Genomic DNA, 22292 nt, shown 5'->3' on the forward strand with positions numbered 1-22292 from the left:
CCGGGCGGTGTGTTTGGGATCATTGTCATGCTGAAAGACCCAGCCACGTTTCATCTTCAATGCCCTTGCTGATGGAAGGAGGTTTTCACTCAAAATCTCACGATACATGGCCCCATTCATTCTTTCCTTTACACGGATCAGTCGTCCTGGTCCCTTTGCAGAAAAACAGCCCCAAAGCATGATGTTTCCACCCCCATGCTTCACAGTAGGTATGGTGTTCTTTGGATGCAACTCAGCATTCTTTGTCCTCCAAACACGACGAGCTGAGTTTTTACCAAAAAGTTCTATTTTGGTTTCATCTGACCATATGACATTCTCCCAATCCTCTTCTGGATCATCCAAATGCACTCTAGCAAACTTCAGACGGGCCTGGACATGTACTGGCTTAAGCAGGGGGACACGTCTGGCACTGCAGGATTTGAGTCCCTGGCGGCGTAGAGTGTTACTGATGGTAGGCTTTGTTACTTTGGTCCCAGCTCTCTGCAGGTCATTCACTACGTCCCCCCGTGTGGTTCTGGGTTTTTTGCTCACCGTTCTTGTGATCATTTTGACCCCACGGGGTGAGATCTTGCGTGGAGCCCCAGATCGAGGGAGATTATCAGTGGTCTTGTATGACTTCCATTTCCTAATAATTGCTCCCACAGTTGATTTCTTCAAACCAAGCTGCTTACCTATTGCAGATTCAGTCTTCCCAGCCTGGTGAAGGTCTACAATTTTGTTTCTGGTGTCCTTTGACAGCTCTTTGGTCTTGGCCATAGTGGAGTTTGGAGTGTGACTGTTTGAGGTTGTGGACAGGTGTCTTTTATACTGATAACAAGTTCAAACCGGTGCCATTAATACAGGTAACGAGTGGAGGACAGAGGAGCCTCTTAAAGAAGAAGTTACAGGTCTGTGAGAGCCAGAAATCTTGCTTGTTTGTAGGTGACCAAATACTTATTTTCCACCATAATTTGCAAATAAATTCATTAAAAATCCTACAATGTGATTTTCTGGAGAAAAAAAATCTCAATTTGTCTGTCAATTTACACGTCAAGTGTACCTATGATGAAAATTACAGGCCTCTCTCATCTTTTTAAGTGGGAGAACTTGCACAATTGGTGGCTGACTAAATACTTTTTTCCCCCACTGTATATAAGGGGCTTGCCTGAAATAAACAGTGGTAGCACTAACAATTGTAGATCTGAGGATTATCAGAACATCATTACATTACTTGTCTTTGATGACATGAATGAATTACATGACCCAAATAACAATTTGGGTACAGTTTGTTTGAGATGCAAAAAGGGGGCAGAAAAGCAACATCTTTAGGAATGAAGAGTAGCTGGCTGCTACAGATTGGTCTATCTATTTCAACCTTCATAGCACCATGATGACCAACTAACCCAGACTGAATGCCAGATTATCTCTGAAGGTCAAGCAAGCTTGTGACCATGGACTCTAAGGTGAGCATGAGTTGCCATAGCATTGACAACAAATAATTACCATTACTGCAAAACGACAGCAACTTACTAGACCTAAGCCTACGACTTGGATAAAAGTGTCTGCTAAATGGCATATTATATTATTATTATTATATAGACCTATTAGAATAAAAGTTTGAGTGGCATGCCAGATCAAAATGATTGCAAGGTTCTGTTAAAATGTGTGTTAAAATTATAGCGTAACGTACCACTCAGTCTCAATTTCAGAAATATATTCCACGTCCATGCCCTCTTCAGGATGTTCGATGATGACCCAAAACAGTCTCCTCTTTAGACCTTTGTTTAGGCCAGCATTGCTAGCTCACAACCTCAATATCCTGCACCATTATGGCAAACCTCCGATTATTAACTGGTTTACCTTGGAGGTAGGTAGGCTCTTTCTCTGGTTGTGTTATTGTGAGAGCTGGGGTGAGTAAGATTTCCAATGTATACAAAACAACATTCACGTTTGTGGTATCAGAATCAGGACAGGAGCATACCCAGGTCAGGGCCAGGGTGACCCTGGCAATCCCTGACTAGTGTGAAGGGCAAAGTAGTAGGACAGTTCTACCACACCTTAATGAAATGCCTATATTTGAACAGGCAATTCATTTTGGTGTTTTCCACCACCTTGACATAGTACAAAATCCCAATCAATCCCCTGATTAGTCACTAAACCCACAAAAAGGGATATTGCATGAAGATATTGGGTGCATTCCTCTGCCCAGGCGTTGCTGATGCATGCCAGATCTTACAAAATAATTATCATTGTCCACAAACACCAACACAGTCTTGAAGGCACGACAATGCCTCTTCCCCCTAAGGAGGCTGAATGGGCCCTCAGATCCTCAAAAAGTTATACAGCTGCACCATTGAGAGCATCTTGACTGGCTGCATCACCGCTTGGTATGGCAACTGCTTGGCATCTGACCACATGGCGCTACAGAGGGTAGTGTGTACGGCCCAGTACATCACCGTGGCCAAGCTCTCTGCCATCCAGGATCTCTATACCAGACGTTGTCAGAGGAAGGCCAACCAAGTCAGACTGTACCATCTGCTACCGCACGGCAAGCGGTACCGATGCACCAAGTCTGGAACCAACAGGACCCCTCTTGACTCATCACATACGCTGCTGGTACTGTTTATTTTCTATCCTGTTACTTAGTCATTATTTTATTCTTACCTATATGTACATACACTACATGAACATCTCATTCCAAAATCATGGACATTAATTTGGAGTTGGTCCCCCCTTTGCTGCTATGCTGACGTTGCTTCCAGAGGCAGTTTGGAACTCGGTAGTGAGTGTTGTGATTTTTAAGCGCAACGCGATTCAGCACTCGGCGGTCCCGTTCTGTGAGCTTGTGTGGTCTACCACTTTGCAGCTGAGCCGTTGTTGCTCCTAGACGTTTCAACTTCACAATAACAGCACTTACAGTAGACCGGGACAGCTCTAGCAGGGCAAAAATTTGATAAACTGACTTGTTGGAAAGGCGGCATCCTATGACGGTGCCATGTTGAAAGTCACTTAGCTCTTCATTAAGGCCATTCTACTGCCAATGTTTGTCTATGGAGATTGCATGGTGGTGTGCTCAATTCTATACACCTGTCAGCAACAGGTGTGGCTGAAATAGCCAAATCCACTAATTTGAAGGGGTGTTCACATACACTATATATACAATAGTATCTGCCTCAATTACTTCGTACCCCTGCACATCGACTCGGTACAGGAACCGAGCAAGATACGAAGGTATATATATGAGGGAGAGCTCGGTTTGTTGTTTTGAAAGTCTGAAAAAGTGTTCTATTGAAAAAGTTCAGTTACCAGCTACCTTTTTAAATGTGGATCCCACGACACGGTTAGCCTCAGTTGCTGGGACCGCTATATCTGTCCAGGGATCCTGCCAACCAAAAGTTTGAAGAGCTGCTTGGTGTAGCAGCTAGCCTAGCTACTAACTAGCCATCAAGATAGCAAGGTTTCCTTAACAGCTTGAACACAGCCCGCGATGTGGTTAGCTCTTGTGGCTGGGACCACGGATTTTCCCGGGCTTGTGGCTGTCTAAATCCCTGCTGTTTGTTGCTGTTTAAAATCTGCCCTGCGACCTGCCTTGTCTGGAACTGCGTGGAGTACCAGCGTTAGCCTACATTGCTAACATGGCTCCAAAGCCAAAGGTGGGAGTCATGGAGAGGACAGTGTTTCTCATTTACAGGTGAAATATATTTTAAACGAACAAAAAAGGTTCTACAAGCAGTTGTTACAACAACAGGAAAATAGCTTCAAGAGCTTTGTCCAAATACTGATGAACTCAACTAACAAAATAACGGACGATCTGACTAGACCTTAAAAACAGTTTGCTGTTTTCCCAGGGATGTCCTGAGAGACTTGTAGCAAGATGACGACAAACTGTAAGTCCTCTCGAGATCACATCAGCACTCTTTGTGAATCATTAACAATGACTGGGACAACAGACTAGCTAGAGGGAAAATCCAGGAGGAATAACATCGTTGTGGATGTCTGGGCAGAGTCTGAGGAGAAAGTAAGAAAAATGATCACTGAAAAGCTGCAGATGGCTCATAGGAAGATTGAGGTGGAGGGCGCCCACATGTCTGGAAAACATGTAAAACAGCCTAGGTGACAGAGTCCGGCCGATAGTGGTCAAGTTCCTGAGGTTTAAGGACAAGATGGCTGTTCTGGAGAGAGCCAAGAACTTGAGAGGAACCAACATCTTCCTTAATGAGGACTTCTCTGAAACTGTGCGCCAGAGCGGAAATCACTTATCCCAGCTATGAAAGCAGCCAGAGAGCATGGGAACATTGCTTACATCCACTACTACAGGCTCTTTGTCCACCCTCCCTCCCAAAAGCCTGGGAGTAATGAGAGCCACAGGGTCAGTAGCTTCAGCCCAACATCTCTCACACACACACCAACATTTATTTTGTCTATCTCCAATAAGCTACCAGGGAAAGGGCTAAGAATAGCCTACAGTGCATTCGGAAAGTATTCAGACCCCTTGCCTTTTTCCACATTTTGTTACGTTACAGCCTTATTCTAAAATTGATTAAATAGTTTTTTCTCCCCCTCATCAATCTACACACAAAGCAAAAACAGGTTTTTAGAAATGTTTACTCAGTACTTTGTTGAATCACCTTTGGCAGCGATTACAACCTTGAGTCTTCTTGGGTATGATGCTTGGTACACCTGTATTTGGGGAGTTTCTCCCATTCTTCTCTGCAGATCCTCTCAAGCTCTGTCAGATTAGATGGGGAGAGACGCTGCACAGCTATTTTCAGGTCTCTCCAGAGATGTTCGATCAGGTTCAAGTCCGGGCTCTGGCTGGGCCACTCAAGGACATTCAGAAACTTGTCCCGAAGCCACTCCTGCGTTGTCTTGGCTGTGCGCTTAGGGTCGTTGTCCTGCTGGAAGGTTACCCTTCACACTCGGGTCTGAGGTCCTGAGCGCTCTGGAGCAGGTTTTCATCAAGGATCTCTCTCTACTTTGCTCTGTTCATCTTTCCCTCGATCCTGACTAGTCTTCCAGTCTCCGCCGCTGAAAAACATTCCCACAGCATGATGCTGCCACCACCATGCTTCACCGTAGGGATGGTGCCAGGTTTTCTCCAGACATGACGCTTGACATTCAGGCCAAAGAGTTCAATCTTGGTTTCATCAGACCAGAGAATCTGGTTTCTCATGGTCTGAGTCCTTTAGGTGCCTTTTGGCAAACTCAAAGCGGGCTGTCATGTGCCTTTTACTGAGGAGTGGCTTCTGTCTGGCCACTCTACCATAAAGGCCTGATTGGTGGAGTGCTGCAGAGATGGGAGAACCTTCCAGAAGGACAACCATCTCCAAAGAGGAACTCTGGAGCTCTGTCAGAGTGACCATCAGGTTCTTGGTCACCTCCCTGACCAAGGCCCTTCTTCCCCCCGATTGCTCAGTTTGGCCAGGGGGCCAGCTCTAGGAAAAGTCTTGGTTGTTCCCAACTTCTTCCATTTAGGAATGACGGAGGCCACTGTGTTATTGGGGACATTCAATGCTGCAGAAATGTTTTGGTACCTTTCCCCAGATCTGTGCCTCGACACAATCCTGACTCGAAGCTCTACGGACAATTCCTTCGACCTCATGGCTTGGTTTTTGCTCTGACATGCACTGTCAACTGTGGGACCTTATATAGACAGGTGTGTGCCTTTGCAAATCATGTCCAATCAATTTAATTTACCACAGGTGGACTCCAATCAAGTTGTAGAAACATAAAGGATGATCAGTGGAAACAAGCATGCACCTGTTAAGAAACTGAGAACAGTTAGAGCCCCCTGGATTGATGATGAATTGAAAAAATTTATGATTCAAAGAAGTGATGCAAAAGAGGTGGCAAACAACTCAGACTGCTCAGCTGATTGGTTGACATACTGTAAATTGAGAAATGTTGTGACTAAACTTAACAAAAAGATGAAAGTATATTACCAAACAAATATAAATGACATAAAACACAATGGGAAAATACTTTGGAGTACATGGACAGAAAACCTAATTAATCTCCATCGTTCATTTATAAAGCGCTTCGATATTGCCAATCTATTTCACTAGTAAAGTGGAAAAGCTAAGACGTGAAATGCCAACATTGAACAGTGAACCATCATAATAATGAAAGAATGATTGCTGTTTTGAATTTGGTCAAGTTAGTGTGGGAGAAGTAGAAAAACGATAGTTACCCATAAATAATGATAAGCCACCAGGTATAGACCAACCTTGATGGGAAACTATTGAAAATGGTAGCAGACTGTGTTGCCACCCCTATTTGCTATATCTTTAACCAAATCCTAAAGGAGTGTGTGTCCACAGGCATGGAAGGAAGCTAAAGTAATTCCACTGCCTAAAAATAGTAAATCACCCTTTGCTTGCTCCAACAGCCGCCCAAATCAGTTTGCTGTCTGTTCTTAGTAAACTGATACAGAGGATTGTGTTTGACCAAATAAAATGCTATTTTTCAAAGAACAAGTTAACTACTGACTTTCAGCATGCATATAGAGAAGGGCACTCAGCTTCTACTACTCTGAGTCAGATGACTGATGATTGGTTAAAATACATGGATAATAAGATGATAGTTGGAGCTGTATTGTTAGATTTCAGTGCAGCCTCTGATGCTTTTGATTATAAATTGTTATTGAAAAAACACACTTGCTCTGGCTTTACATCACCTGCCATCACATGGTTGGAGTTATTTATCCAATAGAACCCAGAGAGTGTTCTTCAATGGATGCTTCTCTAACATCAGATATGTACAGTGCAGTGTCCCTCAGGGCAGTTGCTTTGGGCAGTTCTCTTTATTTTTTACAAATGATTTGCCACTGGTCTTACACGGAGCTAGAATGACTACGTATGCGGATGACTCCACACTACGTCAGCACCCAAAGCCAGTGAGCTTACGGAAATTCTAAATAAGGAGTTACAGTCAGTATCAGAATGGGTGATTTATAATAAACTGGTCTTAAATACATCTAAAACTAAAAGCATTGTACTTGGTTCAAAACATTCTCTAAAACCTAAAGCTCAACTGGAGTTGTACATAAAGGGTGTGACCATAGAGAAAGTTAAATAAGCTAAATTCCTAGGTATAACATTGAATGGTCAATTATCATGGGCAAGTCATATTGACAAAGTTGTTGTGAAGATAGGGAGGGGTATATCTGTAATAAAAAGATGTTCTGTGTTTGACACAAATCAACTGTACTAGTTGTTCAGGCTCTGGTTGTGTCCCATCTTGATTACTGTCTGGTAATATTGTCAAGTGCAGCAAAGAAAGACCTAGCAAAGCTGCAGCTGGTTCGGAACAGAACAGCACGCATTCCCCTTAACTGCACATAGAGAACTAACAACAACATGCATGCCAGTCTTTCCTGGTTGAGGATTGACGAGAGATTAACTGCTTCTCTTCTAGTTTTTATGAGAAATATTACTGTGACAAAAATTCCAGATTGTCTGCATAATCAACTACTATTCAGCTCAGACACCCATACATATCCCACAAGACATGCGACCACGGGTCTCTTCCGTCCCCAAGTCATAAAAACAAATTCACGGCATTGCACAGTATTATACAGAGGCATGATCACATGGAACTCCCTTCCATCTCCAATTACTCAAGCAAACAGCAAAATTACATTTAAAAAAACAGATTAAACAATATGTCACAGAATGGCAGGACTGTGAGGGGTCACACACACAAACGCAAACACACACATACTTTTTTTGTTGCATTGCTTGCATATCGTATTTTAGATGTGTGACTTTCCTTGTCTGTCAGTGTATCAGTGTGTTTTGTTGCTCGTCATGTTTTGTGTTTTTTGTGGACCCCAGGAACTGTAGCTGCTGCTTCTCCAAAAGCTAAATGGGGATCAAATTTTTTACAAAAAATAACAAACATAACCTGTGTATATAGCCAAGTTAGCGTTACTCATTGTGTATTTATTCCTTGTGTTATTTTTTTTCTATTATTTCACTACATTGTTGGGAATGGCCCGTAAGGATTTCACTGTTAGCCTACACATGTTGTTTACGAAGCATGTGACCAATAAAATTAGATTTGACAACGCCTGGATAGGTATTGTAAGTATCAGCTAACCACATTATGGACACGTTCCACAGCTAAGGCGAAGCGACGCAACAAACAATGGTTGCGTGCCACGTCATTGACTGTCATCAACTGACAAATTGCTATAACATGATATGGTTAGCTGATACTTAAAATATCTATCCAGGCGTTGTAAGATATGTCAGGCGTCAGCAACGTCTAAGCTCTGGAAAGCGGCCCATATGTTATAGCAATCAGTCAGTCGATGACAGTCGATGACGTGGCACGAAGTGTTGGGGAGTAGTGAACTACATGTAGTTCAACTAGTAATTTAACTACATTTTAAAATAGCTTGGTGGTAGTTGAACTAAATTCAAATCTTGGAAGTGCTTTCAGTAGTTAATTACTTTTTCGCAGTGTAGCTAACTACTAGAACTACAAACTACTTTTTTTTGCAAAAATAAAATAAGGGTTGAAGTAGGCAATCATTTATTTTCTTTTTCGGCATCAGACCTGCCTAATTCCCACTTGAAGCATACACTACCGTTCAAAAGTTTGGGGTCACTTAGAAATGTTCTTGTTTTTTCGAAAGAAAAGCTTTTTTTTTGTCCATTAAAATAACATCAAATTGATCAGAAATACAGTGTAGACATTGTTTATGTTGTAAATGGCTATTGTAGCTGGAAACGGCTGATTTTTTATGGAATATCTACATAGGCGTACAGAGGCCCATTATCAGCAACCATAAGTCATGTGTTCCAATGGCACGTTGTGTTTGCTAATCCAAGTTTATCCTTTTAAAAGGCTAATTGATCATTAGAAAACCCTTTTGCAATTATGTTAGCACAGCTGAAAACTGTTGTGCTGATTAAAGAAGCAATAAAACTGGCCTTCTTGAGATTAGTTGAGTATCTGGAGCATCAGCAATTGTGGGTTTAATTACAACCTCAAAATTGCCAGAAACAAAGTATTTCTTCTGAAACTCGTCAGTCTATTCTTGTTCTGAGAAATGAAGGCTATTCCATGTGAGAAATTGCCAAGAAACTGACGCTCTCGTACAACGCTGTGTACTACTCCCTTCACAGCACAGCGCAAACTGTCTCTAATCAGAATAGAAAGAGGAGTGGGAGGCCCCGGTGCACAACTGAGCAAGAGGACAAATACATTAGTGTCTAGTTTGAGAAACAGACGCCTCACAGGTCCTCAACTGGCAGCTTCATTAAATAGTACCCGCAAAACACCAGTCTCAACGTCAACAGTGAAGAGGCGACTCCGGGATGCTGACCTAGGCAGAGTTGCAAAGAAATAGCCATATCTCAGACTGGCCAATAAAAAGAAAATATTAAGATGGGCAAAAGAACAGACACTGGACTTTTTCTTTGCAACTCTGCCGAGGTCAGCATCCCGGAGTCGCCTCTTCACTGTTGACATTGAGACTGGTGTTTTGCGGGTACTATTTAATGAATCTGCCAGTTGAGGACCTGTGAGGCGTCTGTTTCTCCAGCTAGACACTAATGTATTTGTCCTCTTGCTCAGTTGTGCACCGGGGCCTCCCCCTCCTCTTTATATTCTGGATAGAGCCAGTTTAAGCTGTTCTGTGAAGGGAGTAGTACACATTACAGTGCCCACTATTATATTCTAACTATAGAATTTGAATAATCATTATATTTCCATGATTCCAACAGGCCTAGATTGTTTGGCCATATCGTGCAGCCCTGCGTGGCAATGTAGAAATGATCTCAAATGAGTCCAGGAAATGCAGAAATGTATTAAAATGCTGAATTTTTGGGGGGGTTGAAGTTGAATTGAACAGTAAAACAATCAGAATGGAGAAAGACCCATTGAAATCACTTATAATATATGTGTTGTCACCCTAGGGTCACACACTACTCATAAAGCAAATGTAGAACTTTTATTATTCAAAAACATTAAAAACCGTTAAATACTGTCATACCTTCCAATTTTTTTTAAAATACAGTGATATGATATTTTGGCCATATCGCCCTGCCCTAGCTTCACTTCTTCCAGTGTTAAGTAATTGGTAGCTTGGTAAACTATATTTTCTAAGCAGCTTCCCCAACATTGGTGGCACCCAAACATTGGTAGATGCCTGCAACATCCGAGCAGGGGAACGCGACCATACAATAACGTCTATCTGCAGACTGCGGTTACTACATGCGCCCACTGCGCGTCACTTAATACATGCGGCGCCCACTGCCATTGAGGCTGCTAGCGCTATATCTGGCACACACTCCAGCACAGTAGGTGGAAGTAATACACCAACGTTCGATGTCAACTGCCGCAAAACCCCACTGAAGGAGGCTGCTAGCTAGCTAGGGGACACCTGTACACAGTATCCTTCGCCCTAGCTAGTGTAGCCAACCCAACTCTCGTGTGGCACTTCCGCCATAACGTTAAAATAACTGCAGAAAAGCAGTGCTCGGCAAGGCGGGGGCGAAGGACAGTGTGTGCGGGTGTTCTAGTCAGCTAGCAGCCTCAATGGCAGTGGGCTTGACATGTTGTAAGTGACATGTAGCGGCCACGGCATGTAGTAAACGTGGTCCGGCGATGGCAATCAGTGATAAACCCCGCCCATTTCTTTAAAAACATATTTTAATTAGTTTTTAAACCTTAACCACACTAACCTTATGCCTAACTTTAAACTAAGACTAAAAAGCACAGGAATTTTTACTATATTGACAATTGACTTTGTGGCTGTGTTATCTAGTGGAAACCTAATCAGCCAGATCGCAAGTGCCTCACGTGACACACCTCCTGGTCCCACTGATCCTGCCCCATTGTAACGACAATGCTGCATATATGACAAGCTGAATTACAATGCTTTTCACAAGGTAAGAACTAGTATAACGTTATTAACCATGGCTCCCTTGCAGTCACCTGGTCCCCCCAGCTGACGTGTTAGTAGCTAGCCAACGTTAGCAAGCTAGCTTCGCTAGTAGGTTAGGTAGCTAGCTAACGTTAAACTCAACTCACCTGTCCAAATTCTGTTGCATTACCAATGCGCGCTCTTCCAACATATGGCCAATAAATGTAAAACAACACTACAAACGTTTTGAGTGTTTAACGATGTAGGTTAGTTAGCTAGCTTGGCCTTGTTGAAAGCGGCGAGGCCTTCTGTTGACACGAATAGTTCAGCTGGCTTGTTGGTTAACCGAAATAAAGTAACTAAAACTTCAACTATAAACCAATTCCTTTGCTGACATTATAAATAATGCATTACTACTCGATGCTTCGCCTGCGGTTTCACGTTCATAGTTGTCTAAAAACAAGTAATACTTTGTTTATCATTAATTTATCGCATCGCTGTGACAACTTCACTCCATTGACTGCCTGTCTCTGAGGTGATGAGCTATGCGTCACCAACAATAACAAGCCCGTCAGAGTCTGCGAAATCATAAATGTACAAGATGCCTGGGATATGTAGTCCGACCACATTTTTCCTCCTTCATGTGTCCAAATAAATATCAAATTAATGCTCTAACTTGTACAACGGACCTAAGAGGCACTACGCATACTTGGAAAGACTAGCATCATGAAGATACACATATGGCTACAGAATACTTCATATTGCGGTAGGCTGCATTTATTATAGCTAGCTGTCGGTAGTAGCGTTTCACGCCGCACGCTTCGGGAGTGCATACCTCTGAGTGCATCGCATTTATTGGCAAAGTTGTATCTTTATTGGCTATATTTCTTTCTGTTAAAATGACTTCAAAATGTTGCAACAAGGGTTTTGCAGTCATGACGGATATTGGGCAAGTGTCGTCTGGGTTAATAAAATGTTTTTTTCCCCTAATTACATGGGTCTGTGGTTTGGTGAAGAAAAGCAGCCTCGTCTAATGATGATCCAATCAAAATATATATTGTTGGGGAAAAAATGACATTTGGATACCCAATCATTAATTGTCATTAAATAGATGTCCTCGTTAACTACTAGCCTAATGTCATGCAAAAATGCATAGGCGTACCCTTAAAACAAAAGCTGACCAAAACGATTGTTTTATTTTCGACCAAACTTTGCATTCTAGACGAGTACACTAAAACTATGAAACTACATTTCCCTGAAGCCTGTGCATCATCCATGCGCTGCAGTCAATCAGCTGTTGAAGCAACTGCTGACTACCTCCGCGCAAGGGTAGCTCATTTGTCATATCTAAACCCAGACGAGGCAAACCGAAATAGCCATATTTACAGTCCCAAAAGGTGAAGGATTAAGGTAAATGTTATGTCATGTGAAACAGAAAACCAACACGGGTGTGCATGCGGTTGTTGCCGTGTTTGTTTGGTGATATCTGTACAGTTGTAGATACGAATTTATTAATAGCCCGCTTTTGTATGTATTGACCATCTTGTATAACCAACGCGTAGGAAAAAAAAGACTTTTAGATTGTCAAAATGTGTATATTGTTTCTATATTAGGCTGGTAAACCCCGTATATTGATTAGGCTACTTGATGACCTTGAATTGGCAGCGTTTATGCATCGAGGAGAAAACAAGGACTAACTGGGTGTCCAGAATGCTCTGTGCAATATTTTACATTGCTGCGATAAGTCTACCTCACACCGCTTAGAAATATTCTAGGATCCTGAGAATTAAAATATTGCGCTCAATCTAAATTTGACACAGCCTGTGTGAGTCGTTTTAGCCTATTCTGAATACCTTCTAAATACCACCCTATGTGGCTTTATTATAGGCCACAGTTGTTTTCTCAAATGGTTCATAATTAAAATGGACAAAACCGTGGAGTATCCTAGCTCTCATTCAAGTGTGACGCCAATCAGAATGATTATGATATGAGTAAATTGGTACTGTTCTCACATGACCAGCGACAGGCCTAATTGTGTCTATAATTATGCTAACGGTATGCCCAGAATAAACGTATAGTGTATGATACTGTACAATATTAGGAAAATATTAAGTTTACCAAATGTAATATAGTAGGCTATACATTTATACATATTTTGTTTTATCAATGCAGACAGAACATAAATGCAGACATGCATGAAAGAGGCGAAATACATAGCCAACGGTATACTCTCGAAACCTCAAGAGAATATGTCGTAGTGTGAAAAGGGTCTTAAGCTTTTCCAAACATAGATATGCACATAGGCTTGGCCTCTGTTATAGAACCCATTTGCACCCTATTCAGAAAATGAGCATATAAAAAGGAGACAAGAAAATTGACCAAGTTTAATGCAATAATTTAATCTTTATAACATTCATGCTTTTAGGGTAAAGCTATTAGCCTCCCTATGTAGCAAGCCGTTCTGTCAAGTCACCTAAAATGTAGATCATGTCTAGCCTACTAAGCTAATGTCATACAAAAGTAGTCGCCTATAAGTGCGTCATCTACTGCAGCAATCATTGACGCAGCAACTTAAGGAAAAGTGCCTTGCTCATTCCATAGGAATCCATAATGTATCCATTTTGTTATGAAGTGGGTGGGTCAAGGTGGCGTGTCTCTTTAACCTTTTTGAAGGACGCAGCAGCTGTATTTATTGACGTATGCAAATGTTCAGGGGTGGTTCTAGTGAGAAAAAAACAGGAACAAGAATCAGTTTCACATTGCAGTTCGGAGTTGCTTGGTAAAGGAAAGGAGAACGATACGTGGCGAATATTGGTGAATGTCGGTGTCCTCCACGTGTATTTCCCGCATAGCCTACATCTGAGTGGAGCGCTGGCGTCCGAAAGGGTGAAACTATTGAATCTCTTACAGAAGTGCACTTTATTGTATCACACCAGTAGTCTTCGATTTTTTTGCTAAATGGGAGATCACGAATTCGCATTGCAATTGGCTTGCAGCAGAAAAATAACCCTCTCGGAGTTCTCTCTAAAATAGCGTAACAACCCGGCGAGCCTAGTCTATGACATTCTCAATAATAACTCGTCTCTGTTTTTCCCCGTTTCAGCTCAGCAAACCATGCAGGATGATTTACTGATGGACAAAAACAAAGCCCAACCTCATCAGCAGCAAGATCCAACAGTAGAACCTCCCTCCACCCCGACCCCCTCGGAACCCCCTACATCAGAGGAGAGCCTGTCGAGTGTGAGCAACCAAGCAGCTTCAGCTCTCAAGAAAGAGAAAGTGCCGATGGAGTCTCCGATCCTGCCAGGTTTGAATTTTCATCAGCAGCAGGAAACCGGTGGCACCCTGTCCCCCTCATTTGGTAGCACTTGGTCCACTGGAACCACGAACACCGTGGATGACAATTTTTTTCAAGGAATACCCTCGGTGAACGGAACAATGCTTTTCCAGAACTTCCCCCACCACGTCAATCCGGTATTTGGAGGCAATTTCTCACCTCAGCTTGGCTTGGCACAGTCTCAGCATCCTCAGCAGCAAGCCCAGCAACAGCAGCAGCAGCAGCAGCAGCAGCCGCCACAGCAACGGAGATCCCCTGTTAGCCCCAACCAAGGTCCCTTTCCACAGAGAAACGCTTACAGTCACCAGTCTGTCATTAATAGCAAGGCTTCTTCACCTGCCTCATCTTCGGGTTGGAATAATCACCAAAATGCCGCTTGGAGCACAGCATCCAATCCTTGGAGCGGTCTCCAGGCAGGCAGGGACCCGCGGAGAGCTGTGGGAGTCGGGGTTGGTGTGGGGGTCGGTGTAGGGGTGCCGTCTTCCATGAACCCCATCTCCCCGATGAAAAAGCCCTATTCTAGCAACGTTATAGCACCCCCAAAATTCCCGAGAGCTGGTCCCCTCACCCCGAAATCTTGGGTGGAGGACAACGCCTTTAGGACGGACAACAGCAACAATATGCTGCCTTTTCAGGTATGTTTGGATGTATAATAAGTAGCCTAACCTTTAATCCAATTTGAAACATTTTCATAATACATATTATTGGCATGTAAATTAAACGCAGGAGTGTTAGAAGATGATTGCAGAAGTAGCCTATAGTCATATGTATAGCCTACTCATAGGTTGCATTTAAAAACTCCCAGAGTGAGCTGGCATAATATGCAAGAAATTTAACCATTTAATGCAATAACCATAGCTATAGGCTAACAGAGTTCTCCATCTCTGTCAACGAACTAGGCCTATAGCCTACTGTTTCAAGCATTCTACCAAATAATATTAACAGGCTATGATGAATATTAGGTTATGATGAATATTCTTTATGTAAATGGTTCACAAAAAAGAGAGGAAATACTTTGATTTTAGTCTCCTGCAACCCACACAGACACCGGTTCAGATCATTAGAACAGCATAAATCTTAATTATGACAATGTTTAAGAACTGTCACAATGGATTGTTGAGTAGGCCAATGTGATTAAGCAATTATGAAGTAATAATATTGATTAGGCTATTATGACCTAATAATAAGGTTGTTATCCAGGCAATGCATCATTTCCTATTTTCCGTCGGTGGACTGACTACATTGAAAAATGTCTCTGGAGGTCACGTCCTACACTATCCTTGTGAAAATCATCGCAATTATTGAGGAAAACAAAATGACGTATTTCGTAATAGCTCTTAAAGGGCACACTGCTCGTATGTGATTGGCTATTTTTAGTCTAGTGTGCGGTGGGTCTTGGATACACTGCTGAGCTGCGTGCTGCTGTCATATGATGATGGAGTACTTTGTAACCAAATGATTATGAAAGTATCTGCTTTGCTATACATTATTAGTCATAATTACATTGTAACAAAGTGACGTTTGAAACATTGTTGCGACTCTCCTATATCAGTTCACCCTATCCCCTGTTGTTTTACTGGTTTGTAATGAATTATTTTCTCACTGTGTAAACTCTACTTTGATGTCACTATAGCCTAATGTACCGTAGACAGTATCACATGACTTCAATTGTAATATTTGGACAAGTAGTTCATTTTCTTCAGGCCTAGTTATTTTTAAAAGCCTATAGACAGAAATGAAATAATTGCACTAGGCTATAGTCACTTGACAACCAAGTAATGAACAGTGACTGTTAAGTAAACTTTGTAGGCAACCTATGTCAAAAAAATTCTGCTACATTGTAGGGTATTTTAGCTAGGCCTAAGGTGAAAGGGTAAGGTACCTTTTTGAGGCATTAACTTAATTATTTAGTATTTTACTATAGAATGTTGCCAATGTAAGTCACATTTTCCATGCCTAGTTTGCTAGCGCTGCAGTGGAGATAACCTAGGAGTCATGCGTGCTGTTAGACAGTGATCGGTGCTGTCTCGGCACAGCCTTATCTGATGTCTACAGCTACGTCAGACACAAACCAATGAAATGCTATCCCATCTGCCCATTCTTTTTAGGCTATCACTTAGGCCTGAGACATCTCCTTGTTCAAAAGCAGAGACAAAGGCATTGTTTAATGGAGATATATATATAGGCCTTGTAATCAGTGTTGTAGTACACTACACCGAGACCTATAGCATTTTTGTTCCTGCTTATTGTGACTGATGGTTTGTGAGTGGGGGCTTACATTAGCACAAGACTTACAATGAAAACCTACAAGTAACATTTACATTTTACATTAAAAAAAAACATTTTAGTCATTTGTCAGACGCTCTTATCCAGAGCGTCTTACAGTTAGTGAGTGCATACATTTTCATACTGCCCCCCCCCCCCCGTGGGAAACGAACCCACAACCCTGGCGTTGCAAGCGCCATGCTCTACCAACTGAGCTACACAGGGCCAGAATGCCCTTCAAGAAACAAGCACTCAACAACGCCATGGCACAACTCCCCACAACGCACGGCACACCTGCACTGCAGAACTCAATGGCCAGAGCCAACCCCCACATGCTCCATGCCCGAGCCGCTCCCAAAAGAAAGTAAAATTGAACACATTATTGGCATTGTTGAATTTGATTGTCACAACGGCAAGCTAGGACTGATGGCCCGGCCAGCCAAACCAGCAAGTCCGCTCCGCCTCTCCGCCACCACGGCAACCACCGCAGCCATCTATCTAGCAAACCTGCCCAGCCACCTCAGTGGACGCCGAACACACCTCCACCGGAGGACAATTGTGGAACACACCTTCCATGTAGTTTATTATTTTCCATTAAACGCATAGCCCCGAGTTGATTATCCCTTATCTATAGTGTAGGCACAGATGGAACAATTAAGCAATAAGTCCCGAGGAGGTGTTTTACAGATTGTGTTAGAAGAATATTCACAATTACTAGCAGGTGCGATCACACAATGGTGCCATCTCTTATTAATAGTTTGTGTTCTCAAATATTGTGTCAGCTCTAGTAAATATCTCTTGTACAGGCTGCTTTGAACATGCTCCAACCTCAGAAATAGGTGAGTCTACTCACTGAGTGGGCAGTATTTGCTCATCATAACCAAAAGAGAGCCCCAGGGAAGGGAGTGTGAGACAAAATGTTAAACTATTACAGAGGGGACCGCATGTGGAATTGGAACCTGGCCTGGGGTAGAAGGGGAAGTTCCAGCCTGCTTGAAACATATCGTGTAGATAAAGATTGTCTGTGTCACTCTGTCGCTTTGTAACCCCTTTCCCTTTGCTACTATTTAGCTCTTTCTATTTCATTTAGTGCGTCTCTGATATTTTTGCTCTCTATTTAGCTTGCTCGTGGAGGTAGTTATCACTAGGACAAGGACAGGGGTCACTATGATCAGAGTGCCCTGTTTGCTGAAGTGAAACTCAGGAAAAGGAGAGGGGGTCGTTCCACCTTAAAAAGCACACAAGAAAGAGGATTTTGACACCCACCATCTCAGATTGTTCTGAAAGCGTTTCTGTAATTAGAAACATAAGATTAGCATTCCTGCAACTTTATTTTGTAGAAATATAATTTGATCTCTGAGAAATTAAGCTAATTGTTTGCACACAAATTGGCAATTTTATAGGATTCATATAATATTCAATAAATATAGGCTAGTACCCAACATCTGATTTGGACACATTTCTCCCTACCAATTAGTAGGACATAAGGAATCCCAAAAAATTGTCAACAGCCACCCACGGACCCCACCACACCTCACCACAATCTCACCCCAACAACAAGTATTAAGGAGCTGCGGCTTGGAGTATTGCGTCTTCATACTCAATAATGCGTCTTCGTACGTAATAATTTGATGTTTTTTTTCCCCCGTTCAGAGAAATTAACCATTTGATGTCGCTTGCCTTAATTCCCATTAAACCATGTGAAAGTACTCTAGTGCCCACTAGAGTCCTGCTATACAGCACCCTTCTATCCAGTTTGATGGTATTGTGTCTATTTAATGGGATCACACCATTTTCTTTGCAACTTTGGTTTGAAAACCATTAACTTTTGTTCATGATGAAAACAAATTGTGTAGTCATCCTCACAAGTCAAGCCAGTCCTCCACGAAAGCAATTCAGTTTGTCCTTCTCTGAACAAGCTAATTCTTCAACCCAACTCTTCTTGAATAGTTCAACAATTGCCTGCTCTTTGAGAGGGCTTTTCCTACAAGCCCAAAACTTTGATGGTGAAATGGGCTAGTGACTAAAATGTTGTGACAGCCCTAATAAAACAATACAATTATATGTAATAATTTCACCCCCAAAATAAATAAAACATCTGTAGGGTTATTAGTGACATTTACCCAACCCAATACCATTGTTATTGCAAAACACTAGGCTACAATGTGTCTTTGGTATTTTTACCATTGTAGACTAATAGGGACCATAACGTTGAAACCATTAGCACTGCTGTAGCCTAATGGTTTGCTTGTTCACCAGGAATGGTCTAACTAATCCAGACCTTTTTTTGAAAGGAATAAACCCCACACAGGAGCCATTTCCCAGACACAGATTAAGACTAATCCTGGACTGAAAAGCATTGAGTTTGGCTTTTAGTCCAGTACTAGTCTTAATATGTGTCCGGGAAACGGCCTCTCAATGTATTCTCAACCAATAAAAATGAATGAGGCTGAAAAGCCATAAGCCAACCCCTATAGCAGAAACAGCGACATCTAGTGGGCAAAACCTGATACGTTCACATGCTTTATGGGAATTAAGGCAAGCAACTTCAATGGCTAATTTCTCTGAACGGGGGAAAGAACTAAACCAAATTCACTGGAAATACATTACATAGTATGAAGAAGCAATACTAGTTGTCAGACATAGTGAACTGATACTGTATACTGGTTGCTGGGGTGGGATTGGTGTGGAGAGTCGGTGGGTGGCTTTTGACAATTTCTTTGGGATTCCTCATGTCTTACTCATTTGCAGGAAGAAGTGTGGTCCAAATTGGGTGTTGGGTACTATATTTATTAAATATTTGAATCCAAAAAATTTAAATTGCCAATTTGGGTGCAGTCAATTAGTAAAATTTCTCAGAGATCAAATTATATTTCAACACAATAATGTTGCAGGAATGCTTACTGCATCGCAGTGCTTGAGGCGACACTACAGACCCGGGTTCGATCCCAGGCTGTGTCACAGCCGGCCATGACCGGGAGATCCATGAGGCGGCGCACAATTGGACCAGCGGCGTCTGGGTTAGGGGAGGGTTCGGCCGGCCGCGATTTCCTCGTCCCATTGTGTTCTAGCAACTCCTTGTGGCGGGCCGGGTGCCTGCAAGCTGACTTTGGTAGCCAGCTGGACGGTGTTTCCTCCGACACATTGGTGTGGCTGGCTTCTGGGTTAAGCGAGCAGTGTGTCAAGAAGCAGTGCGGCTTGGCAGGGTTGTGTTTCGGAGGACATATGGCTCTCGGCCTTCGCCTCTCCGGAGTCCGTAGGGGAGTTGCAGCGATGAGACAAGACTGTAACTACCAATTGGATATCACGAAATTGGGGAGAAAAAGGGGTAAAAGTAAAAAAGAACACTTGGGTGAACTGTTGGAATGATATAAATAAAATTGGGATTCCTATGCTATGGTTGGTGTTTGGCATGACAACTAATGAAAAGGGCAGGTACAGTAGAAGTTGTCACAGGGTAGGAACCAAAGTGTTGGTCAGAGTTTCCCAGGGGACCCTTACTACATTTGAACGTTACATTCATGGCAAAAATAAAATTGCAGGCTTTTGCGTTATAGGTATTGCACATGTCATTATTGCAATTACGGTTACAATTTGATTTATTGTGCAGCCCTAGTGTCATGGCTTGCTTAAATGACATGGAACGACCGAGAGCAAACCACCAGGGTCATATATTAATAGACACTTGTACTAGTGAAATAGGACATGATTAGACTATGTCGGCGAGCATCTAGATTGCCATTGCCATCTGCTTTGTTGGCGAACGTACAATCACTACAGCACAAACTGGACGAGCTCCGTTCGAGACTATCCTTTCAACAGGACCTGAAGAACTGTAGTGGCTGAACAAGGACATGAATAATATACACCTTGCTGGCTTTTCCATGCGTCGTCAAGATTGGACGGCAGCTTCGTGTAAGATGAGAGGTGTGTGTCTCTTTGTTAACAAGTGTGTGATCTCTAATGTTAAGGAAGTCTCAGGTTTTTGTTCGTCTGAGTTAGAAAACCTCATGATAAGCTGCAGACCACACTATTTACCAGGAGAGTTTTCATCTATATTTTTTGTACCTGTCTATTTACCACCGCAAACCGATTCTGGCACTAAGACCGCACTCAACGAGCTGTATAGGGGCCTCCCGAAGTGGCATAGCGGTCTAAGGCACTGCATCGCAGTGCTAGAGGCGTCACTACAGACCCGGGTTCGATCCCAGGCTGTATCACAACCAGCCATGATCAGGAGTCCCATAGGGCGGCGCACAATTGGCCCATCATCATCCAGGTTAGGGGAGGGTTTGGCCGGGGGGCTTTACTTGGCACATCACGCTCTAGGGACTCCTTGTGGCGGGCTGGACGCCTGCAGGCTGACCTTGGTCGTCAGTTGAACAGTGTTTCCTCCGACACATTGGTGCGGCTGGTTTCCGGGTTAAGCGGGTGTTAAGAAGCACGGTTTGGCGGGGTCATGTTTCGGAGGATGCTTGACTCGACCTTCGCATCCCGAACCCATTGGGGAGTTGCAGCAATGAGACAAGATCGAAATTGGGGAGAAAAAGGGCGTAAAATACCCCCCCCCCACAAAAAAAAAAGAGCTGGATAGGGCCATAAGCGAACATTTACATCCAGAGGCTGCGCTTCTCGTGGCCGGTGATTTTAATGCAGGGAAACTGAAATCTGTTTTACCTCATTTTTACCAGCATGTCACCTGTGCAACTAGAGGCGACAAAACTCTAGATCTCCACACACAGAAACGCATACAAGGCTCTCCCTCGCAAATCTGACCATAACTCTGTCCTCCTGATTCCTGCTTACAAGCAAAAACTCAAACAGGAAGTACCAGTGACTCACTCAATATGGAAGTGGTCCGATGTAGCGGATGCTAAGCTACAGGACTGTTTCGCTAGCACAGACTGGAATATATTCCCGGATTCATCCGATAACATGGGAGGAGTTTGCTTCATTAATAAGTGCATCGATACATACATATCCAAAAGCCATGGATTATAGGCAACATCGACACTGAGCTAAAGGCTAGAGCTGCCGCTTTCAAGGAGCGGGACACTAATCCGGACGGTTACAAGAAATCCCACTACGACTTCTGACAAGCCATCAAACAGGCAAAGCTTCAATACAGGACTAAGATCGAATCCTACCACACCGGCTCTGACGCTCGTCGGATGTGGCAGGGCTTGCAAAGGGAAACCCAGCCGCGAGCAGTGACGCAAGCTTACCAGACAAGCTAAATTCCTTCTATGGTCGCTTCGAGGCAAGCAACATTGAACCATGCATGCGAGCACCAGCAGTTCCAGACGACTGTGTGATCTGGCAGTGTGGTGCTAGCACAACTTCTCCCTCAACGTCAGCAAGACGAGCTGATCGTGGACTACAGGAAATGGAGGGCCGAGCATGCCCCCATCCACATCGACGGGACTGTAGTGGAACGGGTTGATAACTTCAAGTTCCTCAGTGTCCATATCACTAAGGAATTAACATTGACCACACATACCAACACAGTCGTGAAAAGGGCATGACAACACCTCTTCCCCCTCAGGAGGCTGAAAATAGTTGGCAAAGTTCTACAGCTGCACCATTGAGAGCATCTTGACTGGCTGCATCACCGCTTGGTATGGCAATTGCTTGACATCCGACCACAAGGCGCTACAGAGGGTAGTGTGTATGGCCCAGTACATCACTGAGCTCCCTGCCGTCCAGGACCTCTATGCCAGGCGCTGTCAGAGGAAGGCCCTAGAAATTGTCAGACTCCATCCACCCAAGTCACAGACTGTTCTCTCTGCTACTGCACAGCAAGCGGTACCGGTGCACCGTCTGGAAGCACCAAGT

At 43.2% G+C, this 22292-nt stretch overlaps 2 protein-coding genes across 7 annotated transcripts in view; one reads left to right on the forward strand and one right to left on the reverse strand.

The window, feature by feature from the left end:
• LOC121569152 (E3 ubiquitin-protein ligase MARCHF5-like) overlaps positions 1 to 11390 on the reverse strand; it is a 63076-nt gene extending 51686 nt beyond the window's left edge. For both annotated transcript variants that reach the window (XM_041879839.2, XM_041879829.2), the window contains exon 1: positions 11023 to 11390. In XM_041879839.2, the coding sequence (XP_041735773.1) occupies positions 11023 to 11066 (44 nt within the window). In that variant the 5' untranslated portion in view covers positions 11067 to 11390. The remainder of the gene's footprint in view (positions 1 to 11022) is intronic.
• Positions 11391 to 12182: 792 nt separating this feature from the next.
• Positions 12183 to 22292, forward strand: part of cpeb3 (cytoplasmic polyadenylation element binding protein 3) — a 75709-nt gene continuing 65599 nt past the window's right edge. For 4 of the 5 annotated variants that reach the window (XM_045221318.1, XM_045221327.1, XM_041879794.2 and 1 more), the window contains exons 1-2: positions 12183 to 12265; positions 13959 to 14827. In XM_045221318.1, coding sequence (XP_045077253.1) covers positions 13970 to 14827 — 858 coding nt within the window. In that variant the 5' untranslated portion in view covers positions 12183 to 12265; positions 13959 to 13969. Of the gene's footprint in view, positions 12266 to 13351; positions 13742 to 13958; positions 14828 to 22292 lie in introns of those variants that run through there. The other variant, XM_045221321.1, reaches the window with a different exon arrangement.

Source organism: Coregonus clupeaformis, chromosome 1, assembly GCF_020615455.1.
Source record: "Coregonus clupeaformis isolate EN_2021a chromosome 1, ASM2061545v1, whole genome shotgun sequence".
NCBI lineage: Eukaryota > Metazoa > Chordata > Actinopteri > Salmoniformes > Salmonidae > Coregonus > Coregonus clupeaformis.